The sequence below is a fragment of the Centruroides vittatus genome, unplaced genomic scaffold (genome assembly GCF_030686945.1).
Source record: "Centruroides vittatus isolate TY-2023 unplaced genomic scaffold, ASM3068694v2 scaffold_1209, whole genome shotgun sequence".
Lineage (NCBI taxonomy): Eukaryota > Metazoa > Arthropoda > Arachnida > Scorpiones > Buthidae > Centruroides > Centruroides vittatus.
In genome coordinates this window covers 838,017-863,130 of record NW_027122673.1, presented here as the reverse complement: position 1 = coordinate 863,130, position 25,114 = coordinate 838,017, and the positions used below count along the sequence as shown (strand labels likewise).

The window sequence follows — 25,114 nt, the reverse complement described above, 5'->3', positions numbered from 1 at the left end:
TTTTGCATTAGTTAACATGCATTTTGTGAGGATAATACAAGAATGATATGTTTAATCATCGCAGGGAGTTTTCGGGCGGATGGAGAATGAGGATAGCTCTCGCCAGAGCATTGTTTTCAAAGTAAGTTCTGTAAAATTTATAAAATTACTTTAAAAAATGAATTTAAAACACTGAAAATAAAATGTGATTTGCGTTTTTCAGGCCGGATCTATTGTTACTTGATGGTAAGTAGTAACTAGTGTATGAATTCTATAATCCAATTATAAGGTAAAGCATTTTTTTTGAAACTAAGTCCTGAAATTGAATTTGTTAGTGCACTGTAAGATATTTAATTAATAGCATGGACGGCATCCAGAGCAATAGATCTTATACAGACTGAAGACCCTAAGCACGGGTCACAGACACAGCAGATAACGTATGACCCCATTCAGTTCTTATTGCATAAAAATTACCTGAGTGCATGCAAAAAATGTTTGCATATTCAGTAACCTGATGTAAGCGATAAACACTGCATAGAACTGTATTCTTCTTATATTTTCTGCACACAGAAGCCACTCGAGCTGGCCAACGTACCTTTTTTTAAATCAGAAAGAAACCTGCTTGGCTAAAATGATGACATGTCTTTTCGTCTCTGCCAAAAAATCCGGGTCTCGGGTAAAAAGACCATCCTCGAGAGCTTCCAGTCTGCACAAGACAGAGTACGAGTGACATCAGGCATTTCTTACAGCTTAGGCATAAATGTTGTAGGCACGATTGGTTTTTCCGGTAGGTAAAAAAATTTGATAAATAGACACGCGGATGAATGAAACTCGCAGAGACTTTTTCCGCTGGAAAATAGAACTGTATTTTAGAAAACTGAATAGCGAGTAGTGCTCGTTTGGGCCAAATCTCTGAATTAAATGATTTTGGTATCACACAAAAGTACAGTACATGTATTGTTCATTGTGCTGGCAAAATTTTTGGCCCAGAGAAGAATCTGTTGCGAAAATATCAAAATGGAAAATTTTACAATTGAAATAACTTTAATGATTAATTACATTACGATAGTGGAACTGATCAACAAGAAAACGATTCCAGCAATACTCTCTTAACAATATGAACATTTTAGAAAAACGACATTGTCATAATTCTCATTAGTTAAATCGAAACAGACTTCTGTACCGTTCGGGCACCCCAAAATGTAATCAGCTGTGCAAAACGAGTGTCTTACATTCTCATATGGAGCACAACCGATTGAAAACAAGTATAACTAGTTTCGGCAAATTATTCCTTGTTGAAATTCCAAACTCCATTAATTCGATTGGAACGGTATCGCTTACAAATCACTTTTCTGTCCTGCCCGGAAATCTCAAAGAAGAATAGAGAGGTTGAGGCCATCGTTTTCAGCCCAAGACGTTGGACATTCCAGCGCCGCCATCTGGCAATTCAAGGTCGATAATGGCATTCGCTACGACTAGTTTGGTGAGTATAAGATCGGTTTAAACTTCATTTTTTTGTATTTGGGGTTAAAATTATGACGTGTTTTATTAAAATAACAATTATTTAAGCATTTACGATTAATATTGTAAAGAAACAGACGATTTTAATCCAGAAATTATTTAATTTTTTTGCAAGTATTGTGAAGTGCCTAGAGAATCTACATATATTTGTCTTCATAATAGCTTATCTTAAGATAGGTTTGTTCTTCCATGGCATCATCTACCATCAACAGCATAATACGTTCGTAAATTTTCTAAAAATAATTTTCCGAGCTGCTTTCGGTTATACATAAGCCACTACTTTCCTTCACAAAAGTATGAGGTAGTCCTATCGTACAGTAGGAGACACGACGCTAACTAAAAATAATTATTTAGTGTTATTAACATCCTATAAATACTTTAAAATAGTTTAATTTGTTTATTTATGTTTGCTGGTAACATTCGACGTCGTTAAACGTTTGTCATTTTTCAACAATATCCCATGAGTCAGTGCGTGAAGTTCACGTCGCGCACTGACTCCTGGAATACTGTTGCGAACATGCGCCACAATGTATTTTACTTGGAGTTCAAACATCGAACATGTACTTTTGCTTGTCGTACAAGTTTAACATTTGAACTTTTGCCGCCACCTCTCTAACGAAGTAATCCAACAGTTTTGGCAGTAGCACATCCTTGTAAAATCTTAACTTTGCATTCTGGAAAACATGACAAAAGCAAACGTGTAACAATTTCGAAAGATTGTCGAACGTCTGTTGTTACATAAATTGTACTTTCACTTCTACTTTTGTTGGTAAGTTTTCCATTACGAGCCACAGAAGAAGGAAATGTTAATGTTGTAACAAAAATTACATAAAAGATTACCATAATGCAAGTGTGGCACATTCTCTATTTCAATACTATTTTGCCAACAGAAGATTCTTAAGGCAGATACACGTGGGTGGCAAAATTAAGGCAGTGTCGAATGTCGACAGCAGGCTGACCGATCGCCCATTTTTATTGTAGAGGTCAAGATTACATGCAGTCTTATGCATCTACCTTTAAAGAATTCGATTGGGGTGTCAGTCCCATTTTCACTGGAAAGCACTCCCAGTATTTTTCTGGAATAACTCGTTTTGTCCTGGTTCTTATCCCCAAGTACCTTGCAGTCTTCGTCTCTGAAGTTGCACAGTTTATAATTGGTACTTATTATATACAATATTTGTTCTAGTTTGGTTTTTCTGTATGTTTTAACACATGCAACTTTATAACGTTTTATTGTGAACAATGGATTTCTTGCAAGCCCAGAAAAATATCCGTTATTCAGACCCCCTGCGTAAAATACACCCATACTCTAAATTATCTAGTCTCTTGAGATTTCTATCCTTCATTTTATATAAACATGTATATTACAAGATCATACATTATGCCATAAAAAAGCTGACAGAAACTACGTTATGAGCCAAAAAGCAACAAAGTACATACAATCATTAGCACATCGCGATACGTTAAAAAACTCGTCCATCTTGGTTTGCTTTGATGACTCAATGTTACTGGGTTTCTTTTGGTGGCATCGTCAGTACGAAATGTTACTGTTGTGCAAGCACCATTTCGAGATAAGATATTCCCGAACACGTCCCGAAACAAAAGTGTGCTGCACTTTTGTTGCATGTGTGTGCATATCCGAAAGCATTAAGACAGAAGTAGTTTCCTTCCATTAATCAATGCACTACAGGAGGGTACTAACACCTGGCTGCAACATTAGCAGCGAGAACATTGACAATTGTGCTCAGTTTTTGCAGCGTGCAATGTATTTTTTTGAATTCAGTATCCAGAAACGTCGAATTATTAATTAATGGTTGAAAAAAATACAATGTTTACCGAAGATGGAGCTAAAAAAAATTCAGTTATTCCAATTTACGGATCTGCTAAAGAGGTAAAATTACATTGATTTAGCAGGACCCAGAGAAAAAAATCCATTATTCGAAAACATCCGTTGTTCCGTGATCTGTTAGAAAGAGATTCTACCGTACAAAGAAGGAACAAAGTACTTTACGATTCATTTATATATTCGTTCTTCTCTCATTCAAATATAAACACTTTCAAATTGCTCGTTACTACATCTAGACTTGAACAAGATCTCCCTTGTCTCAACTGAGAAAATTTTGATTTGTTCCTTGTTAGAATTTAACACACTTTTAACAATTCACTCGGTAACTCCATAAATCTTGCGTGTTAGAGACCTTATAATTGGATTGGTATTAACTATTTCAACTATTTTCGAATTTGCGATTAATCTGTTACAATTTTTATTCTTCAGAACCCACAAACATGTTGGATATGAAAGCCATTATATGGTTAGAAAATTATTTGCAAGTAAGTAAAGTCGGTAATTTACCAAAAATAATAATTTACATTTAAAACAATAACGTGGCCTCTCTCAGAATTGGCCGACTACCCTATTAGTTGTCTCGCACGACCGGAAATTCCTCGACACGGTGCCGACCGACATAATCCACTTTCATTCCCAACGCATGGACGCCTACAGAGGTAATTATGAAAACTTCGTGAAGGCCATGACCGAGAAACTCAAGTGTCAACAGAGAGAGTATGAAGCTCAACAGCAGTACAGAGCTCACGTTCAAGTAAGCATTTTAAAGTTTTCGATTCTTGTTACTATACACTCGAGGCACTCCCGGCGTACAAACTGCATTTATCCGAGGGGGAAAAAAGGAATCGAGCTCGACCCGATCTCCTTAATTCTTCGCAGAACAGAGCGCCACTCCCCCGTCCCTAGCGATTGACCACGTGGCCTTAACGGACTCGCGTTTCGTGTCAACTTTTGAATGAAATGCAATTGATGTACTTCGGCATACCGATTACAGATTAACTTGATATATGTAATATTGTTCGTGTGTATCGGTACATGTCCTATGTTGCCAAGAGTATTTAGACATCATCTGGTGTTCCTTGCTGCTGTTCTGACAGGCTTTCCACTTACAAATAGAGGGCCACACATTCGGGTCTCCATTTTGAATGAAACTTGGTGAGCATGTAGCCCTAAATGCAAACGAATCCCCATCCAAATAATAGGACCTACCTCTCGAGCATTTAGTTTATATGTGTAACATTATTCTATTATCATTCCTCACATTTAAGCTTATAAAACGTGGCATCATTTCCTGTTTGGAAAAAACAAAGTCTCTGTAGATTTAACTCTTGTATGTCCTCATATATTTGCAGTGTAACAACATGAGTGCAAGAGGAAATTGTCTATAAGATTAACAAGTAAAAAAATGCTGCGACTATTCTACCCTATTTTCGTCTGCGGTAATGTCTGAAGCTTATTTGCTTGTGTTGACATAGTAAGTAACCACAAGCAAAAATATCTTTTTATAAGCTTTGTTATTACTATTATTTTGCATGTTTAATGTTAATGGTACAGTAAAATAATACATCATGTAACAAAATTATTTTAAGTTTGAATCTTTCTAATTTTATTTATTTATTTTTTTTGTGTGTAACTCCAGTGTCTGGCATTTTATCCATTTGGCTATTGCATTACAAGGAGAAGTGAAACTTCCAGACTTAAAAATTAAACACTCAGTTTTCGGAGGCTCGTTTTTCGGAAATGCTTGAAAAGTGGAGCCATTTTGTTTAGGACTACGTGCTCGCCAAGTTTTGTTCAAATCGGAGACCCGAACGTCTGGCCCTCTCCTTGTTAGTTCCGGTAGACTGCTGCCGGAATTCATTTTCATTCCTCCTGTGAGCAAGCGCATACAGAAATAGTTTGTAATCACAAAAGTATGTCTGGCAATTTTGTTTGGGATGGGCGTGTTCTCGTGCGTATCACCAATCCGTCGGTTTCAAGTGTTTCCATTTCATGATGATAATCCCGTTTGACAGTAGACCAAAGCACGTGAAAATCTCTCAAACCAGGTGACCAAACTTACATGCTCTGACTGTCGTACCACTTTTCGACAGCTTGACTTTTCGCATTCGCCGATTGAGAGAACACCGTCTACACTGTTTAATGCACCCATGCCTTTGCTTATGTAGAACATATAGATGAGACGAGGTAGAGTTTTGGGGTGTCCAAACACTTTTGGCAATATGGTATATGTCACAACAGCAAGGCCGAATAATGGCTTGTGACTTTTTCTGTTGAGCCTTAATTATCAATATGAGAAACGATTGCATCAATTGATTTGTCGATAGACATTTAAACAGATACTGTATATACTTTACAGGTATTTATTGATAAGTTTCGATACAATGCTAAGAGGGCATCTCTAGTTCAGAGCAAAATTAAAATGCTGGAAAAATTGTAAGTAGATCTTCAATATTTTAACTCATTTTTATTTAAAAATAAAAGAATCAAGTTAATTTTTTGTTACCAGGCCAGAAATAAAACCAGTTACTAAGGAAGCACAAGTGACCCTTAAATTTACAGATCCGGAAGCGCTCTCCCCTCCCATTCTTCAGTTAGACGACGTTTCATTTTCTTACGTCGAAGGTCAACCCGTTCTTGGGAATGTTAACCTTTCTGCCAATATGGAGTCTAGAATTTGCATTGTAAGTTTATCGAATTACAGAAAACGTAGCAAAAATGTTCATTAATTACCATCTTACTTGTTTGCAGGTCGGAGATAACGGGTCGGGCAAGACGACACTACTGAAGCTATTGACAAATGAGCTGGATCCCACGAAAGGAATTAGACATGCTCACAGAAATTTAGTTATTGGTTATTTTACGCAGCATCATGTCGATCAACTAGACATGAATCTGTCGTCCGTAGAATTCCTAGCGAAGAAATTTCCAGGTTTATATTTTATGCCACTTTACCCTTCTCGTATAACTTCTAATACGTAACACAAATCCCAATTTCGTAATACAGGGAAACCAGTCGAAGAATACAGACGTCAGCTGGGAAGATTCGGAATAAGCGGCGACTTGGCTCTACAGTCGGTGGCCAGTCTCTCGGGAGGACAGAAGAGTCGCGTCGCTTTTGCAGCCATGTCCGTACCAAAGTAAGTTTAAAGCTGGCGTACAAACTGCTACGAAGTGATGATTTGCCCCCTTCTATCAAGAGAATATCTCAATTTTCACCCAATCGCATGCTAATTTAGAGCATTCATTCGTAGTGGTTTGTACGAGAGAGTAAACGAGCTTCAGTTTTAAAATGTCCACAACGGTAACAAATTTTTCCTGTATTACTAGCCCTCACTTTCTTGTGTTGGACGAACCGACAAATCATCTAGACGTAGAAACAGTCGAAGCACTCGGCGACGCTCTGAATAAATACAAGGTACTAACATTTTTCAATACGTTCACAAAGATAGTGCTCATTATCATAAAATTTTATCCTTATAGGGTGGGTTAGTTCTCGTTTCCCACGACCAACAGCTAATCGAACTGGTTTGTAAAGAGCTGTGGGTGTGCAGCAACGGTTCCGTCACCAGTATAAGTGGTGGATTTTCACAGTACAGGAGACTAGTGGAACAGGAGTTAGCAGCACAAAATTAAACATTATAAAAATTCCATTTGCAATAATAATTTTATTGTATGTGCAATTAAACTAATCAACTTATATATTATATATAAACATGGAATTTAATTTGAAAAAGACACAATCACACGTATGCGTGCCTCGATTGTTTCACGACGTGTTTACCGTTTGCACTGTTGATGAGATTTAACAAGCGAGGCAGCTCGTGTTGCAATTTTGCCAGACCGGGACAGTCCTTGTTCAGCTTCTCCTTATACTGAGCTTTGGAGAAATTCAGTAAGGTAGACAACAGGAATTCCATGTTCACTTGAATGATCTGAAATGAATATCAGCCCAATTAATTTGGAAGACGGATGCATCTTTAACGTATAAAAAGGTTCTTACGTCATTCGAATATCTCGAGTCACGTATGGAATTTTCTATATGCTGCAGCTGGGCTCTGAAGGTGACATACAATGCTTCGGAAATTAAGTTGCAGACGGAGGGAGCGTGTATTTTTAATAAATTGTCGACAAAGTTTAAATAAGCTTTGCTGAATGCCGTGGTGTTGGTGGTCAACGTCACAAAACATTCGTCTGTTGAAACGATTAGTTTTAAATCTTGTAAAATGATTTTTCCATAACTTATCCGTATACTTACTTTCCACGTAATTATGGACGTTGGTTATTCCGAGATCTGCCATGTCGTCGACGAATTTCATAACGCCGGCTTTATTTTGATGGTTTTGCTTGCGCCACTTGTCTTCCACTGCACGGACATTTATCGCTTCTAACAATTTATCTTTGCTCTCTTTGATTATTCGTTCGATGTCAGATTGAAGTAAATTATCTAGTAGAGATGACAGATCCACACCGATTTCCGTTAACTAGAAAAGAAAAGGATACTTAACCTTTCTTCATTATTTAGAAAAAAGTAATTAAATGAAATTCAAGAATACTTGTTCACAGTGACTTCTTATCAGAGAGATGCATTCGGCCGAAACTGCCGACAGCGCAACTTGAGGAGTAAAGACGTGGCGGGTGAAGGTTTGCACAAATTGCTGCAACTGGATTACGGACCAGATAACAAATGCTGAAAAAATTTTGAATTTATTATTTTAAACGTTAATGTTACTACAAACGTGTGACAAAATAATTAAATAATAACCATGAATAAAAGATTTGAATTTGTGATTAGAATTTTCCACTCTTATAGCAATATATATAAATTCCAAAATCGATCAGCTTATTTCAGTTGTAACAATACGTTTGAATATGTATTGTTACGTAAATTTATGCAAAGCTGCCACTTGGCTTTGTATCAACTTTAAATAGTGTGTTTCGGACAGTAGATTGTCACCGAGAAGGTACCGGAGACCGAACGCAAATTCCTCGCATTCTCTGAGACTCCTTTACTGTAGTTATATTGGAGTCTTCAGATGGGAAACAGGTTACAATGGCTACTTCCAACTATTATTTGGGATCTGCCAAATACAGCAATAAAATGGATCCAATATTGTCTTTGCTGTCATAAATCTTCCGTCACAGTCTCCTGGAGACTAGTGTTCTGTACACAGGAAACTGAGAAAGCATTAGTAAGTACAGCAAAGTATAAATTACCTGATGCACAACTATTCTTGTTACTAAATGCCCCACTAAATTCTTTACCGGCTTCTATTATGTTGTTGAAAAAAATAACGCAGAGACGTCTGATGTAAGGGGCCGTGGCACCGTCCATTTTCTGTTGTTTCATGGAATGTTTCAAAATTGCAGTGCAGTGCTTTAGAAATAAGTCGCACGCCTGAAATTATGGAATCGTTTTAGCACAATACTTTTGCTTGTAATTTAAATTTTGGTTTTAAAAAAATGTACTTGAGATGATTTTCCTAAGCTTATTAATAACGAAACTGCTCTTCTGGCCGTTCTGGGACCACCTTGAAAGGAACAATCAGGTGATACGTGTAGCTCCTTCATGAGAATGTCCACTAAATTCTTTTTTCTTTGATCGATTCGTATTCTGTAAACAAAGTGATCAAAGACTTTTTCTTACAATCACGAAAGAAAAATTAATCCAATTTAGTTGACTTCTCACCTCATTTCTTTCAGAGAGACATTTTTTGGAAATGCCGCAAAATGGCCGTATGCTGAAAAAAAAAATTATAATTATGAAAAATATTCTAATGTTTAGGCTGATTATCATTATCAGAATAGAAAATACCTTTCTTAACTAATTTAACCGCTTCCTCGAAATCCCGTTGCGCAATGCACACGTCTAAGTCTTCCGGTAATTCTAGCAACCACTCTGGAAGTTCTGGATCCGTTTCTTCTAAATCTTCCCGATCTAAAAATATCAAAATGGGTTTGATGGACTTCCAATTTCAACTAATGGCTAACTTGTTCTTATTCCAAAATTTTAGTAGCACAGAGCCCAGACGGTTAGGAATTGAACGTTGAAATTTGGTACACAGTTAGGGTACGCCACGAGAATGCATGCTTCCCTCTGCAGGGTAGAGGGTTAAGGATTACCACGAAGAACTCGGCTTCTACTATACTATTTTAGACGTAATTTTTGCAGGAAATCGAACATATTTTTAGACCCATCTAAAAACTCTCTAATTAGCCTCGGAAGAAGGAGACCTAATTCTTGCACCCGGTTAAAACGGGCAAGATCGGTTATATAACTATAAAGGTTATCTTACGTAACGGTTTATCACACCGAGTGCCCAATCTAACACATTTAAAGTGTTAGATTGGGCACTTGATGTGATAAACTCTTATGCGAAATAACCTTTGTAAATATAAATGAAATACTATAGTACAAGGGTTAGAATAAGTACAAGACGACGATAATCTTTGCCACTGTTATTTTTTGCTCGAGCAACACTGGGCTCGTCTGCTAGTCTTTACATTAAACACATGCTAATCAGCTTGCATTTGTTTCTATCCCTTTGTATTAATATGATTAAATACCCTAATAGATTCTTAACTTGCTTCTAACATTGTAAAAAATAAGTTAACACGAATAACTCTAAGGCTAAAAGGATTTTGACACAATTCCTTTTGTAGTAAAGTTTTCTGTTATTTACACACATTAATTCTCAGTCCACGGTTACAAAACGTTTGAGTGAAATGAGGCATGCATATGCTACAGAATTTTGTTCAAATTTTGTTTCGGAACTTTAGTAAAAAACCTCGCAATTAAAGAATTGGCGAAATAGCTCTATTTCACTGATTCAAGTTAGCAAGTATAGGAGCCAAGAGTTTTGAAAAAGTATCTTTATGGGTACAGTAGTTAGATCATATTTACAATGAATTTTTATGAAATTCAACATACCATCAAATGGATTCAAACTATTCGATCTAATATTATCCAGTTTCAAATTTTCAGACGAAGATTTCTTCTTTTTAGTTTGTTCGATCAGAGCCAACCATTCCTTCTGCGTCGTAAATAATAATTAGGATTTTGTAAGAAGAGATACTAAAATTTTTGCTGCACGTACCTTCATCTGAGCGGTGTCGCACTGAAATAATCTAGTGTCGGGAAACATTAAGACCTTGAAAGCATTCTTTAAACCTTTAAATAAATAAAAATATTATACGATTAAACTGGTAAATTAAAAGGCAATTAATTTTTCTAATTTATTTACGAAACTCGATAAGATTTATAATATGAGAAATTAGAAGGAAAAATGCTCCTAGGAGCTAAAAACTTTCTAAATAATCAAATTTAATTATATTTTTGGTACTCCGCAAAGATTAACGATGTTTGGTAGAAAGAAGTTTGTAAAAGGCTCATAATCCATATTCACGTGTGTTGGATCAAATAAAAATTCGAATACATTTATATACAGTAACGTCCTTATACGCCTTTGTAACTGATAATGCATCGTGTTCATAACTAGCTATTATAGTAAAGTATGTGCTAAAAGACAAGATTGCTTGCAGTAAAATTCAGAAGTTAACATGATGCGGAAAAAAAAAGTCAATAACAAACTTATAGTGTGTGACTGATTTACTACGAAAGGACCTCCAGCATATATGAATAGTGTGAACAGAAAGCACAAAATGAGAATTACATGTTATATGTCTTTGTGCTGTGTGTCACCCGTATGTCGGTTTCTACTTTACTATGCACCCTGTATACAATCTTTAGAATTAGATACTGTTCTGTTTTAATGAAATTAGATTATTTTCTACCGTACTAAGTAGATTTTAAAATTTTAACTATAAACGAAAAACTTTTTGAAAATCTTACTGGGATCTTCTTTGACGTTTACGACGGCTAAATTATCCAATTCGTACATGGCATGAAATTTATACTGAACCGGTCCTCTCCTAAAATTAAATTTTAATGAATAATTATAAATATACGTGTAAAGAGTTCTGAGAAAATTTAAAGAAAATATTGGCATTATAAAAATTTTACTGTAGTTTAATTATATTTAATGAAAATTCTGTACAATTGACGGTGTCTTATGTTGAGTCCTCACGAGTAGACGGCATGACGTTACACGTGTATAAAAAGCATTTCAGGCTGCACTACTCGACGATCGTATCACTCTAAATAAACTTTGTTACTAACGGGTGTTTAATTTTAAACTCGTTTCGAGTGCTTAGAAAGCCTTTAGGTGATATGACTTGCCATTAAAACTAAGTTATTGTACATAGGCAGACCCAAAACAAGCAGGATTCTCTTCTGGATGATGGACTTCTAGTACAAGCTTCGCGCACACTAGGTGAGTATTCAATGAATCCATCTGCATCAATTTACTAGATGCATTGTTGTGAGAGAGTGTGCATTCAGAATTTAGCTAATCGTTTGACAAGTGCATTGAATCAGAGAACACAAAAATAAATACACAATGAATATTCTTAATAGTTACTTTTGAATTTGCTGCTATTTAAAAGGACTTATCAGACCACAGTTTTCGGTTAAAAAATTCACCAATATGTATACATTTTGGGTCTATTACTACCCTTCATCAGTTAAAACATAAAAGAAACTGTTCTAACTTTACAAATCAAAATATTCTCTTAATATACAGTAAATTTTACACAATTATCTAAAATCACAACTTTTTCTAAGTACATTTTTACATTGTAATATAAATTATTTAATTTTTAAATTTAACATTTTTTAATACCTTACTGCATATTCCTGTCTTTTCCAAATTCCATTTGACATTCAATTTTAATTCTCTGTCGGTGTTGTCCTTGTCGCTTCTTTGGCGTGCAAATATCTATGCCGACATGCATCGCCCGGTGTTAAAATTGGTAACCGTATTTCGTGTAACGTTGTTCCTTCGTTTTTTGTTAATACATCTATTTTTACTTTTTAATTTCAACGTGTTCTTATCTCTAATCTATATTTTTCTTTGTTTATATTAACTAATCTCGCATCCTTGGGAGTTACAATGCTTAGCTATAGCATAATCTACATTATATTTAATGGATTGTAATGTTCTCTTCGTTTCTCCAACATACATTCTTGGGAGCTCGAATGTACTGTACATTCTATTTTTATTTCCTTTTTATTAATTACATCTGTTCTGGTATTAAATATTATAAATTTAAAAATTTTTTTCAAATCTACTATACATCATTTTATTATATTGTATTTTTCTACAGTTTTCCTCTTCTTTTTGTTCGTTATTTATCTTTTGTAACCAACATCTATAAAACTCAATGTACTGCATATACATAATAAGCCAACGACTACCAGATTATATCGCAATTATTTTAAAATTAATTTGTCACTAGAGGTAGGTGTTAAGTGCCATCTCTTATTAAAATAAGAACAAGATGAATGAAATAAAACAGTATTATCGCTCGTTAAAATAGCAGCAGGTTACCACAATAGTAATTTATATTAATAATTTTCCATTAACTCTTGATTTGTATTTAAAACTGGGCAGGTTTCTAAAGGCAATTATCATGCCAATGTCCTGCTATTTCTAAGTTAAAATAATTTGAACTAAAATAAACGATTATAGATAAAAATTTTTTAAAATCAGAAATGTGTTTTAGTCTTTTTAAGGAAAACTGGCCCCTACTTAGGTGTTACGGACGTGGAGAAAACCCGGAAAACTCCGCACGGCCAGCCCATCCGAGCAAGGTGCAAACCCACGACCGAACTCCCGGTGTTCGGGGAACGGAGACCGGTCGGCCACCGGTGGGCCTTTTGTTTTAAATGAAATAACTCGGTGTTATATATTCATAAGCAAAATTATATATGCATATATTTTACTATGTTATGTTTATTTATTATAATAATGAAAAACTCGTACACCTATTGTTTTTTGGGTTTCTTTTGAAAATAATTTAATAACTCAAAAATTTTTGTGCCACGCCAGTCGAAAATCGCCGTTTTAAATAATAGCAAATTCAAAGTAGCTATTAAGAATATTTTTTATAAATAAATTCCAATTATTTTGGTCCTCCCTCGTTTATGCAGAACACGATAATAAAACTGCCACACATTATCTATTTTATGGCATTTTGTATGATTTTTCTAACGTGTCACCTAACAAAAGTTAATAAAATTTTATTTTAGAGTCACGAAATGTCAGAATTGAAAAAATTTGGATGTTATGAATAGTTAATAAATTTGTATGCTGGTTAGAAAAATATCCTTTTCAGAGATCACTTTTGACTCTATACTTATTTGTTGAAGAATTTTTTACCACCCGTCACCTTGCAGAAAGGCTTTGCTTTTCCTGCACAAACTCATCAGAGAATTCATAACAATAATTTTCCAGGTAGTGGCGTTATCACAAGGGGTTGTTTTCCCGAGACATCCACTTCTCTTTCAATTGGTGAATTCAAAAATCTCTATTTTGTGATTGTGTTACGGACAGCAGTCTTCCTCATATTCACCTTTCTGCTTATTTCACATTTCAAGCATCCGTCATTATTAGTGCCTTTTGAATAGTACTTTGTACTGTCCATTTTTTACTACAGAGAAAATAAGTACACAGCCTCTCAGTATGAAAACCGCAGGCCAACTGACACTCCTATGTCTTCTCCCATTGGATAAACTTCTGCAAACCCGACACAATTGACTGTAAAGTGAAAATATGAAACTGAAAGTATCTTATGCATCTGTCAAATTATTATTAAAAAGAATTGTATGAGTTATATTCAGTTTATAATACATGTATATGGAACTGCCGAAACCAACTTTAAAGCAAAGTTGACCTTTATTTTGAGGCCTCGATATGCAAACGAAATGTCAAAAATTCCTACGACTGCAGCCCTTGGGAACAAACTACAAAGACACCTTTACTCTAATTTACTGTTTTTTTCTAAACTCACAAGTTCAAATTTAATAACATGGCTACATTTTCAGTATTTAAAAAGGTATAAGCATTGTAAATTAAAATCTTTGTTTACATCAACAGAACAAGAATTAACTAATGTTTTCATCTGTAATAGCTTCTCTTGTTACAGATTAAAATAAAATATAATATAATATCTGAAGCATGTTTAATATACAATTTTATTTTATTATTTTTAAAACGTTAAATAATTGAAATAATAAAGTTTACCTCGTGGGAAGCCAGCTTGCTAGGACTAAAACATCGTTTAAAAGAATGGCGTGAATTCGCTGTATCGGCGTGTAATCTGAAGTGTTTAATTCCATTATATCGCCACTGTGTATTAGGTAACGATCTTGAACTTCCAAAATACTCTAAAAATATAATAATAACTATTAATACTTTTATAAATGCAGGGTCTTCCAGAAAGAAAGCTATTGTTTTAAATTATTGTAATTATATTAATTATAATCTGACAATGTTGGACAGTTTTTTAATGTTTTAATGCACGTTACAAGTTTCCTCATTTCATTCCATTTACCCATTTACCCATTCCAATTTCTTAACATTTTGTGTCACAACATACATCCAACAAATATTCAAATTCTTCCTATGCTCATTACGGCATATCAACTGTCACTCCTCCCACGGCTCCTACAGATTACTCACGTTGCCCAATAATGAGTTATTCCAACTTTACAAACTGCAGAATGTAAAACACCTTCTCATTTGTGCTTCGGTGCTTCCTGGACAACAAGATGTTTGAATGCGGATGAGAGACGAAACCTGGACGGTTATTCTATCGATTGGTGTATGTCGCATACTTCTCGGGTAATAATTAATGAAATTCAAGTAATTTAAAATGGTAGCTTTCTTTCAGGAAGAATGTGTATCACTTATAATAAAGGCTAAAAAATATACTTCACCACACAGCCTTCAATCTTTTCTAAGAGAGTTGATAGATTCTTTCTTCCGTCGTCTTCTTTGATTTCGGAATTCCTTTCGGTGGCATCCGAAACTAATGCAAATTAAAAGAAAAAAAACAGTGTCAGTGGCAATAAACTTTGCATGGTTACTTATATTTACAATATTAAAATGAGATGAGGATAGTATCCAAAAAGTTAACTTCTGTTAATGTAAACATGCTATCGGTGAATTCGCCTTTATAAATTTATCTATCTACATTTAGGAAATGACTGACATGTACTGGAAATCATAATTTTTAGGTGTTAAATTAGAAATTCAGAAAATTATAGTAGTAGAAATCTAAGTACTTTAATGCCAACTTCTTCAGAATACAACCATAAAAGAAATGTAGTATAAAGGCATCAATTTACTAATTTTTTTAATGTATGGATTATTAAATAATGATAAAATATGTGGAAGGTTAATGTAACAATACATAATGCAGATATGTATCACTGCAACGTTTGATAATAGTATCAATTCCACACGTTAACAAAGAGTATAACCCTTTTTCCATATTGCCACTGCAAAATGCCATAATGTGAATGTCACTAATTTGAAAGTAGCACCATAAAAACCAATATTTTTTTAAATTAAAATTTAACTACAGATAGAAAATAGTCAATATTGATACATAGTTAATAAGTGCGTGAATTTTTGCGCGTCTTTTAAACAAATCCCACTCCATCAGAAATCGTGTTTTAAAATTACAATATTAACAATTAAGTATTCGTTTATTGGAAACTTTCGTCTCTACAAAGCAGAGAATATGTAACGCTCCATATATGGGGCAATGTCTGTCAAAGTGGACTTTTCTTTCGCGTAGTCAGAGCGATGGGAGATTGCACTCGGTCAGTACTAACTGTCCCATTTTAAAAGAGATAGGGTGACGTTAAGATTGCCGCTCGGCCGGTATTGGGTCGGTTTGGCCAGCAATTTTAAATCCGGGGTGGCAGTCAAAGAAAATATTTAAGTTTTGGCAAAACTCTTTAAAATATAAACAAATTATATTTTAACTGAAAAATATTAAATAAAATTCTTTTTAATATTTAATATGTTTACTTAAATATATAATAAAATGCTAGAACACCACCTCAAATACTTTTTCAGCAAAACTTTAATAATTTGTTTAAACAAACATTTTCATCTCTTTTCGTGGGTCTGCGTCAGGTTTAACAACAAGATTTGCACTGTTTAAGAAGATAGTTTAAACCTTTTAGTTAAACCTGACACAGACCTATAAAAAGGGTTGAAAATGTTCTTTTATAGAAATCAAAATGTAGCTGAAAAAAAGTATTTAAAGTGTTGTCGAAGCTAAATTACTTTCAGCCTATACAGAAGTGTTTTTTTAATGATAAAATGACTTTCCCATTATAGCATCATATTCACAAATGATGCTGTAATATGTTAAATTTTCGAATGCATTTCACACAATTCTAAGTGAAAATAATTTTTCGCACTAAATTTACTGCCGTTTTGAGCTTTAAAAATTGATTTTTTAAGACGAATCAGTCCTTTGATTCTTCATTTCCTCAAATAAATACATGCAATTATACATTTAGGAAAACCTGGCTGAAGTGAATGAATTCAAAACTTGGTTAACTCGTGACGCTGATGATATTCGTTCGGCTCGTCGTATCATTTGCCAAACCTCTTTTAGTGTTAATTACGATGGAATTACGGCATTTACGAGGCGTCATTTCTTAATCGAACATCTTTACTATACCCGATACACGTAAAGCTATACACCAACCAAAGCCGAATATAATCGGGCAAGAAATGGCTACAATACTAATAATTTAATAGACAATTTGGCATTAGAGATAGACATTAGGCACCATCTCTTAATAAATTTAATAATTTAGAATTACTGGAAGAAAAGCCATTTCTCACCCGATTATATTCGGCTTTGGTTGGTGTATGGCGTCATTTTTTTTGAGTAAAAGGGAGTTAGATGCAATTTCTTTGCAGATAGTGTTGCAATATTATTAACTTTATCTGCAATAAGATGACAAATTTATTTTCCACTACACAATAAAAGTATGTGTATCTACATATTGAATATATAAGATATATAAACGAAGAATTTTCGGGTTTCTTTTGAAAGATCAATTCTGGATTTCCCAATCTCTTTCCATTCTTAAGCTCGATGTTTATTTTAAACTTAATAATTATCGTGCTCGTGCTCATAATGTAAATTGTTAATTTATCTAAATAAAATAAACTTTAGAAAGTACAGGTATTCAAAAGAATCAGAATCTGCAGAAATTTTGGTATCATCTCATCACTAGTAAAAACATCTTTTTATGCTTTAACCACTTGGAAAATGTTACTTATTTTAGCAAAATGTGCCAAGAAAGTTGTCGCCAAATCTAAATTCTTGTAGCATTTTAGCAAAAATACTAGCAACGGCTTAAACCCTGAGCATTTTCGCTATGCCACAAAACTTGTCATTTTCAGTAATTCGTCACTTTCTCGGTCCACATTAAATCAAGTTTGCTACTGTATTTCTGTATCTAAATATAAAAAAAGTATAGTCAGTTATGAATTTTTCAGCTGCATTATAATCTTATGGGATCTCTTTCATATAAGCAGTTTGTGATTAAGAGATGCATACTTGCATACCCGTAGAGATTTTTCAACAAAACTGACATATTTTCCTTTGAGATCGCATACGAAAACAAATGTTAAATATATTAAAAATGCCGTAGTTACTTATTTATTATTTTACTACTACTATATACTGTATTTTACGACAAATATTTCAAAAGTGTTTTATGCAAAATTTGAATGAAATGTTCATAAGGCATACATAAAACAAAATAAATCTGTTTTATTCTATCCATTTGAAAAGTTCTTTTGATTATTTAATGATTTTTTTACAAATAAAATAGAAAACTTAATTATTTCTCTAATATACAATAGTTGATCTTTGTTTATTCTTATATACGTCGCCGAGTGAGAAGGAATAAATTCGAGTTATTTTGATGGGGGGATCCGCAGTCGGCATTGAGCTGGCAAAATTTACATGTGGCAAGGCCTCACTTAATGCCATTTTGTTTAACATTTTTTCATTATAATGTCAAGGAAAGATACAAATACATTTGTAATCATTTACAATTACTATTGTCAAATTTTCTTTATAAACAATAAAACTGATTCTACGAGATGGAAAATAAATGCTGGAGGTTACAAACACAATTCAATTAGAATAATATTAACTGAATTATATTTTTTATTATTATTTAGCCTGTGATAAAATTGGTTTCATTACACATCATTTTTGCTTAACGTCATGGTTTCCAAGAACCTATCGACAACATTAAGCGAGGACTTGTATATACGGGATCTTCCGAAAGAATATTGCAGTTTTAAATTATTGTAATTACGTTAATTATTATCAGAAGACTTTATAACATACGTTAAAACATTGGAAAACCATTCAAGTTTCACATTTTCCTGTTATGATTTCTCAATGTGTGCACCTCACATCACAAAGCACAAATTCAAATGATAATCAAATTCGTCTTTACGCTAGCTACAGCATATTCGTTGTTACTCCTCCCACGCCGGCGACAATTCTACGGTTCCTGCAGATTATTGTGTTGCGCAATGACAAGTGACTTTGCAAACTGTAGAACATAAAATTTCCTCTATTGTGGAGTCACCATTTTCATTAATGATACTCATAGAGGTAATAGAAAACAAGATATTTGAATGCATATGGGAGATGAAACTAAGACAGCTACTCTCTCAATTGGTGTGCATTGCACACTTCTTAGATAATAACATAATTACAGTAATTTAAAGTGGAAGTATTCATTTTGAAAGACTCCATATACATTATCCCAGTATTTTATTTTGAAAATGAAGAAAAAGTAAACTTTTCTCATATGTTTTTGTTTTACATAGAAAATTTCTTACTTTGACAGTTGTTTGCTATATCTAACAGAAATATAAAATTAAAATTACCAACCTTTATCTCCGGTAATTGATATTTCTCGTAACGAATTTAAGACCGACTGATGCTCTGTTAGCATGTGACTCAACTGATACATTTCACTTTCCAAATCTGAATGATTATATTAAGGAAATATTTATTTAAACATAATACATATACAAAAATTTAAAATACAAATTGCATTCCTTGCATATAATTTATTTTTCTTAGTACACTTTTATAAAATAAAAAATCTATGTTATTATATTATTGTCATATATGGGGGCAATTTGACTTCTGTCCAGAATTTCAGTAATGGTGATGGAATTATACACATTACATAGTTCCAATTTATGTTTCTTTCTCTAAATAATCTACTTCCCACACGCTGACACTTCTCCCATTGGTTTGACAATGATGCCATGCCTGCAAAGTAGAAGTTTTTTTGGTTGGTGTCAAAGCGACTGCATGACAAACTCTCTGATTTCGGCATTCTGGGTGAATCTCCTACCTCTGGGGTCTCCTAAGGTTTCATTTAAAGGGTCTGTAAGCTGAATGATCCAGAATTTCTCAACTAAATCCCTCAATTGCCAATTGCTATAAAAAGAATAGTATACTTTGGTAACTTCTGGAACATAATCCTATGTTTTGCACTGGTCCTTTGTTTCATATAGCACGGATTCCCATAGCAAAACAATTTTTCAGAACGTAACTATAATATTATACAAAAAATACCTGTATATGTTTTGTGCTTGCTAAGAAAGTAATACTTATATGGTATGGAATGGAACAATTTTGTTGATCAGGTAGACGGGAATTAATCTTTTTCAACAGAAAACAGTTGTTGACTTCCACCTGTACGAGAAGATAATTCAAAACATCCAAATTTTTTATCATGTTAATTCGAACGTACTATTCACAGCTAAATACGAAATGGTAATTTATCAACCAATCAAATTTTGTAAAAAAAAAATAATAAAAAAAGGACCAAATATTTAAACTTGGGACCCTCGAAAACCTCCAAAAAAATATTTTGTGCTCATTGGTAACTTATTACTTATTTAATACAAGCAGATAAGCCCAGCGTTGCTTGGGAAAAAAGTAACGATAGCGAAGATTAAGATTGTTAACGCTTCCATTGTTAAGGAATACGCTCCTTTATCCCCACGTGATACCTTACTTAAATGCAATTAAAAATAAAAAATTGCATCTAAAATAGTACAGTAGAAGCTGAGTTCTTTAAGATAAGCCTTGATCCTTTCCCTCTCCCCCGCGGGGAAAATTTCGAAAAATTCCTTCTTAGTGTTCATTCTCGTGACGTACCCTATTAAAATGCAATCAAAAATGCAAAACTTGCATCTAAAATAGTATAATAGAAGCCGAGTTATTCTCGGTAAGCCTTAATCATGTCCCTCTCCCCACGAGGGAGAATTTCATGTGACGTCTATATAATAGTAGGTATATAAAAACACGTCACGCATATTCAAAATCAATGTTGTCTCAAAATTTCAAAGCAATCGGTGAAGAACTTTCGGAGATTTAAGATTTTGAACAAACGAACATTTACATTTATATTACCGAATCTTCTTGAAACCTTTTAACCGGTGCGGTATGCTCAAAGTTTGCGGTTTCAAGAAGATTCGGTGGTTTTACCCGGTGTGTATAGGTGGATTGTACATTTTTATTTATATAGATTTGTTTTTACGTCCACCGAACAACATATTTTAATGTTTTTATTATCTTTGTTTACTTTTAATGCTATTTGGTTTATTTTTAACTACTAATTTAAACCAGATGTAGGGGGTAGTAGGACAGAGGCCTGCCAAAATATTCATGTCCACACCTGTAAAAACAGTTGGCCATCCCTTGATATAATGCCTTTTATTGATCTATGTGATTTGTTCACAGTAAACATTAAACAGTAAGCTGTAATTAGTATAATAGAAAAAATATTTAGTAATAAATTACAATAAACAAATTTCAGAGATATTGTCGAAATAAAGGATACATGAAATTTCTTTGGCCGTTTCAATAAACTGTGTGTAATTTTTATAAACATTTTTCTTAAGTTGTCCGTTTGTCTCTTCGGCTACGTTCACAATTCTCTGTCGAGCACTTAAAAGATCTTCCACTTCTTCACATACTTCGTTAAGCTCTTTGACATCTATATAATTAAAAAATATATATATATTTATTTATTTCAGTTGATAATATTTTTTTATTAATATTTAGTTACTCTTATACTATTCATGAATTCTTTTGGGAAATATAGTGTTTCCCAAAAGAAACATGCCATAGGAAATTGTACAGAAAAGCTCATAGGCAAAGCACCAGGGGCAAGTGTCTAGTTTACATGTTCAGATTTTGCTACAGGCTAACCACAGGTTATTTCACCTGTTTGCATGTAGCAAAATCTGAACATGTTTCTACTGATTATTGCAGCTACTATAACCGTAAACCTCATACCTTACTACTTTATACTTGTTACGAATCAATAGTTTATGCAAATAAGCAAATCAATGCAATTACGATTAGTAACAGCTACTGCTGTCCAGTTGTCATAGGGTAGGCGAGACAAACACGCATACAATTTTTACAGGAATTATGAATTATGTAATCGTACAGGAATTATTAATGTATGTAATTGTTTGATCATTCGGGAAAGAGTAGAGCTTATTCTAACTTATGAACAAGGCAACAATGCCAGAACACAGCAGACATTTTTCATGGCTGGCATCCCAATAAGCCAAAACTACATCATTCTATCATTTTGCAGCTCTATCAAAAACTTGGGTATGGTACAAGATGCAAAGAAATCGGGACATTCTCGAGAAGCTACTGGTAATATATTAGAGTTTAATATGCTTGTTTTGGCACTAAACAAACCCATGCATCCTCCACAAAATGAGAATTGCTGTTGGACTTTCTCAATCACCCGTCTATCAAATATTAAATGGGCACGAGTTTCATCATTGTGTATTAGTTACTGTGCAAGAAATAGGTGCAGACCTCGAGGTCAAATTCTGTGAAAGTTTGACAAATCTGTTACAGGATGATCCTAGATTACATCATCACTTATGCTTCTATGACAAAGCAACTTTGTTTGAATGATTGAGTCCACAAACATAATTGCCACTATTGGGTACCCACAAATCCCCATGCCATTCGTGTAGATCATACTCAAACATCACAAAAATTAAATGTGTGGATTCGACGAGTGACGGGAAGGGTACCGAGTTCTTTCTTCACTGAGGGAAAATGAACCAGGCCCATGTATTTGGATCGCTTTAATGTGGCAATCAAATCAGAACTTGAGTATGCAGTGCTATAGAAACGAGCCACTGGGGTCTCCATGTTTAATATAGGCAGTGTGATCTATTGACAGAACATATCTAGACAGATCTAGGCTGCTCGTATCTAGACAGATATCAGAGATAGACATGTTGCTTCCTGAGCATTGGATTGGACATTGCAGCCCATACAAACAGCCTTCTAGATTCCGCAATCTAACATCCTTTGAATTCTTCTTATGGAGACATCTGAAAGCAATTGTTGACCGGAAGCCACTGTAAAAATGGATAAACCTCAAGAAAAATAACCATAGAGATATGAGAGCTGCAGTTGTTTTGTTTTGTCGACAACTGTTTCACTATTTGTATGCAGGAGGTTGTCACTTTGAGCACCGTCTTTAAAATGTAAACGACTGTTCCAAATGGGAAAGAAACAGAAAAGAGAAAAAATAAAGTACTTATTTTTGCAACAGACAAGTATTAATTACTAAATTTTACAAAACATTAACTAACAATAAGCCATATAATACCAATAAATGATACTAAGTAAAATTAATAATTCATTCACATTTTACAACACAATGAAATACTGCAAAGAAATTTTGTAGAATTATCTTGCCTTTGACGAGCACATCATCTTTCCTTTAATGAATATTAAATTAATACTAATTCTCAGTTCTAACGCGCACGCTATTATAAACCTGGCAGGGCACAGCATGATTGTGTCCCTGAAACATGTAACAAAGAAATGATTTTAAGTGAGCTATAGTATGACTAATAAATTATAAAAATATTAAATAATTTAGATTGAAAGTAGGAGGTTAGGCTACCAACTTGTGTTAAATTTAATAATTAGAAATAAATTAATCAATTTTGGATATTCTAAAAAGTAAGTAACAATCCTGGATTCTTACTGAGAGTTATGCAAAGTAAAGTATTGAGAGAAATCGACTTTGTCGCAGATTACACTTGTATCAAAGAAGGGTCGGTAAAAACTCTGATCTGAAATGCATATAAATATATGATCTGTGAATTAAAATAGTCTTCTAGGTGGTTCTTGACCTCTGGTAAATGTCGGATTAGAAAGACATAATAAATTTGTTTATTCTTCCATAAACTCCTTTTCAGATTACAAAAATAAAATAGTATAATTTCAAATTTTTGGAGAAGCTTGATAAATAATAGAGACAATACAAACAAACTTTAAAGAGTTAGCATTTATAGTATCAATGACTAGATGGCTGAAGTAGTTAAAACTACGTCCACATTTATATTGCACTTTTAACAGTAAGATTTTTTAGAAGAGTGCCAACCCTACTGTTAAAGGTATAGTAATTAGTCAAACTATGTTATCATAGTGGCTAGAATGTCATCTTCACATCTACATAACATTGTGAACAGCATTTTGTTACCTTATTACCTCAACATCAGTCCTTATCATTTTTGAAGAGACGGGATCATTTTGACGTATGTTGTTTTGTGCCACAACATACCATTTTGTCTATTGAACATGGTCTATTGAAGCTGTTTAGTGTGTGTCTTCACCTGTATTACCCTTAGATGTGCTTCATACCACGTCATCCTCTGACGATTCATCAAAAAAACGACATGCAATGGATCAGTGGCAGACAACTTTGCAAATCTTCAAGTGACATCAGATATGGAGCAGGGCTTTTTGTCCCATCAGAATTGATTTATCAATTGGTAACAGTACTTTGTTTGCGACATTGTTACATGGATACGAACGTAGCTTAAGGTGTCAGCCTACCATTCTGGGGACCTAGTATTGAATCCAAACAGCCAGAAAACTCTAAACATTTTTAAAGTTGAAATGTGTTTGGCTCAAGTGTTACTGTGCAAGTGGGAGCACCATGCACAATAATCTATCCTGTCTATTTATTTAATATGAATAATAGTTTCAATATTTTTTATGACCATTTAAATCTCCTGCAAACCTCGTAACCGGTGCTGTCAAAGTTCGTATGCGAACGTTTTCGGCCCCTCACTAGGTCCTTCTTCAAATGAAATTCTTCCTTTTTTTGACCGTTACATCGAAGAATATCTTCGATTTCTCTTGAAGAAGGAAGAATTTCGCTCGAAGGACCTAGTGAGGGGCCGAAAACGTTCGCGTACGAACTTTGACAGCACCGGTTACAAGGTTTGCAGGAGATTTAAATGGTTTCACCCTGGTGTGTGTAGGTGAATAATATTTTTTATGTAAGTATAACAGCTAAAATACTAGAAACCGTAATAAAAAATATATTAATAATAATCTTTGGATAGCTTTAGCATCTAAGACTATTGTAGTGGATGAATGTTTAATTTCTAATTATTGTAAATAGACTTAAATTTCTATTCGTTCAAAAGTTATCTTGGTGAATGGGCAACTTAATTCACGTGACAGGTGTAGATATTTTAAGTCATAATCTGTCTATATTCAGCTCACGAAGCATATAAATAATTTGAATAATTTACTAGAATAGAGATAGAAGTTTTTGAATTAAGTAATTTAAATAAATGTTATCTACAAACTGAATAATACTCAATACAAAATAAGATGAATAAATTATTAGAAAACTATTCCGAAATTTTAAAATTACTTTTTTACAAAAGGAAAATGTTCGAGATTATTACAAGGTCATATCCTTGCATTATTAAG

At 33.8% G+C, this 25,114-nt stretch overlaps 2 protein-coding genes across 2 annotated transcripts in view; one reads left to right on the top strand and one right to left on the bottom strand.

The window, feature by feature from the left end:
* Positions 1 to 8,143, top strand: part of LOC136986882 (ATP-binding cassette sub-family F member 3) — a 24,860-nt gene extending 16,717 nt beyond the window's left edge. The window contains exons 9-18 of the mRNA XM_067284512.1: positions 65 to 121; positions 203 to 225; positions 3,776 to 3,831; positions 3,900 to 4,100; positions 5,706 to 5,782; positions 5,856 to 6,030; positions 6,098 to 6,278; positions 6,354 to 6,486; positions 6,677 to 6,764; positions 6,830 to 8,143. Coding sequence (XP_067140613.1) covers positions 65 to 121; positions 203 to 225; positions 3,776 to 3,831; positions 3,900 to 4,100; positions 5,706 to 5,782; positions 5,856 to 6,030; positions 6,098 to 6,278; positions 6,354 to 6,486; positions 6,677 to 6,764; positions 6,830 to 6,982 — 1,144 coding nt within the window. The 3' untranslated portion in view covers positions 6,983 to 8,143. The remainder of the gene's footprint in view (positions 1 to 64; positions 122 to 202; positions 226 to 3,775; positions 3,832 to 3,899; positions 4,101 to 5,705; positions 5,783 to 5,855; positions 6,031 to 6,097; positions 6,279 to 6,353; positions 6,487 to 6,676; positions 6,765 to 6,829) is intronic.
* The window catches only part of Exo84 (exocyst 84), a 24,073-nt gene continuing 5,953 nt past the window's right edge, over positions 6,995 to 25,114 (bottom strand). The window contains exons 2-16 of the mRNA XM_067284513.1: positions 21,174 to 21,329; positions 19,202 to 19,297; positions 15,186 to 15,277; positions 14,491 to 14,633; positions 11,199 to 11,278; positions 10,444 to 10,517; positions 10,278 to 10,380; positions 9,162 to 9,284; positions 9,036 to 9,087; positions 8,816 to 8,960; positions 8,564 to 8,744; positions 7,903 to 8,036; positions 7,605 to 7,830; positions 7,350 to 7,540; positions 6,995 to 7,281 (exon numbers count right to left, since the gene is read on the bottom strand). Coding sequence (XP_067140614.1) covers positions 7,090 to 7,281; positions 7,350 to 7,540; positions 7,605 to 7,830; positions 7,903 to 8,036; positions 8,564 to 8,744; positions 8,816 to 8,960; positions 9,036 to 9,087; positions 9,162 to 9,284; positions 10,278 to 10,380; positions 10,444 to 10,517; positions 11,199 to 11,278; positions 14,491 to 14,633; positions 15,186 to 15,277; positions 19,202 to 19,297; positions 21,174 to 21,329 — 1,988 coding nt within the window. The 3' untranslated portion in view covers positions 6,995 to 7,089. The remainder of the gene's footprint in view (positions 7,282 to 7,349; positions 7,541 to 7,604; positions 7,831 to 7,902; positions 8,037 to 8,563; positions 8,745 to 8,815; positions 8,961 to 9,035; positions 9,088 to 9,161; positions 9,285 to 10,277; positions 10,381 to 10,443; positions 10,518 to 11,198; positions 11,279 to 14,490; positions 14,634 to 15,185; positions 15,278 to 19,201; positions 19,298 to 21,173; positions 21,330 to 25,114) is intronic.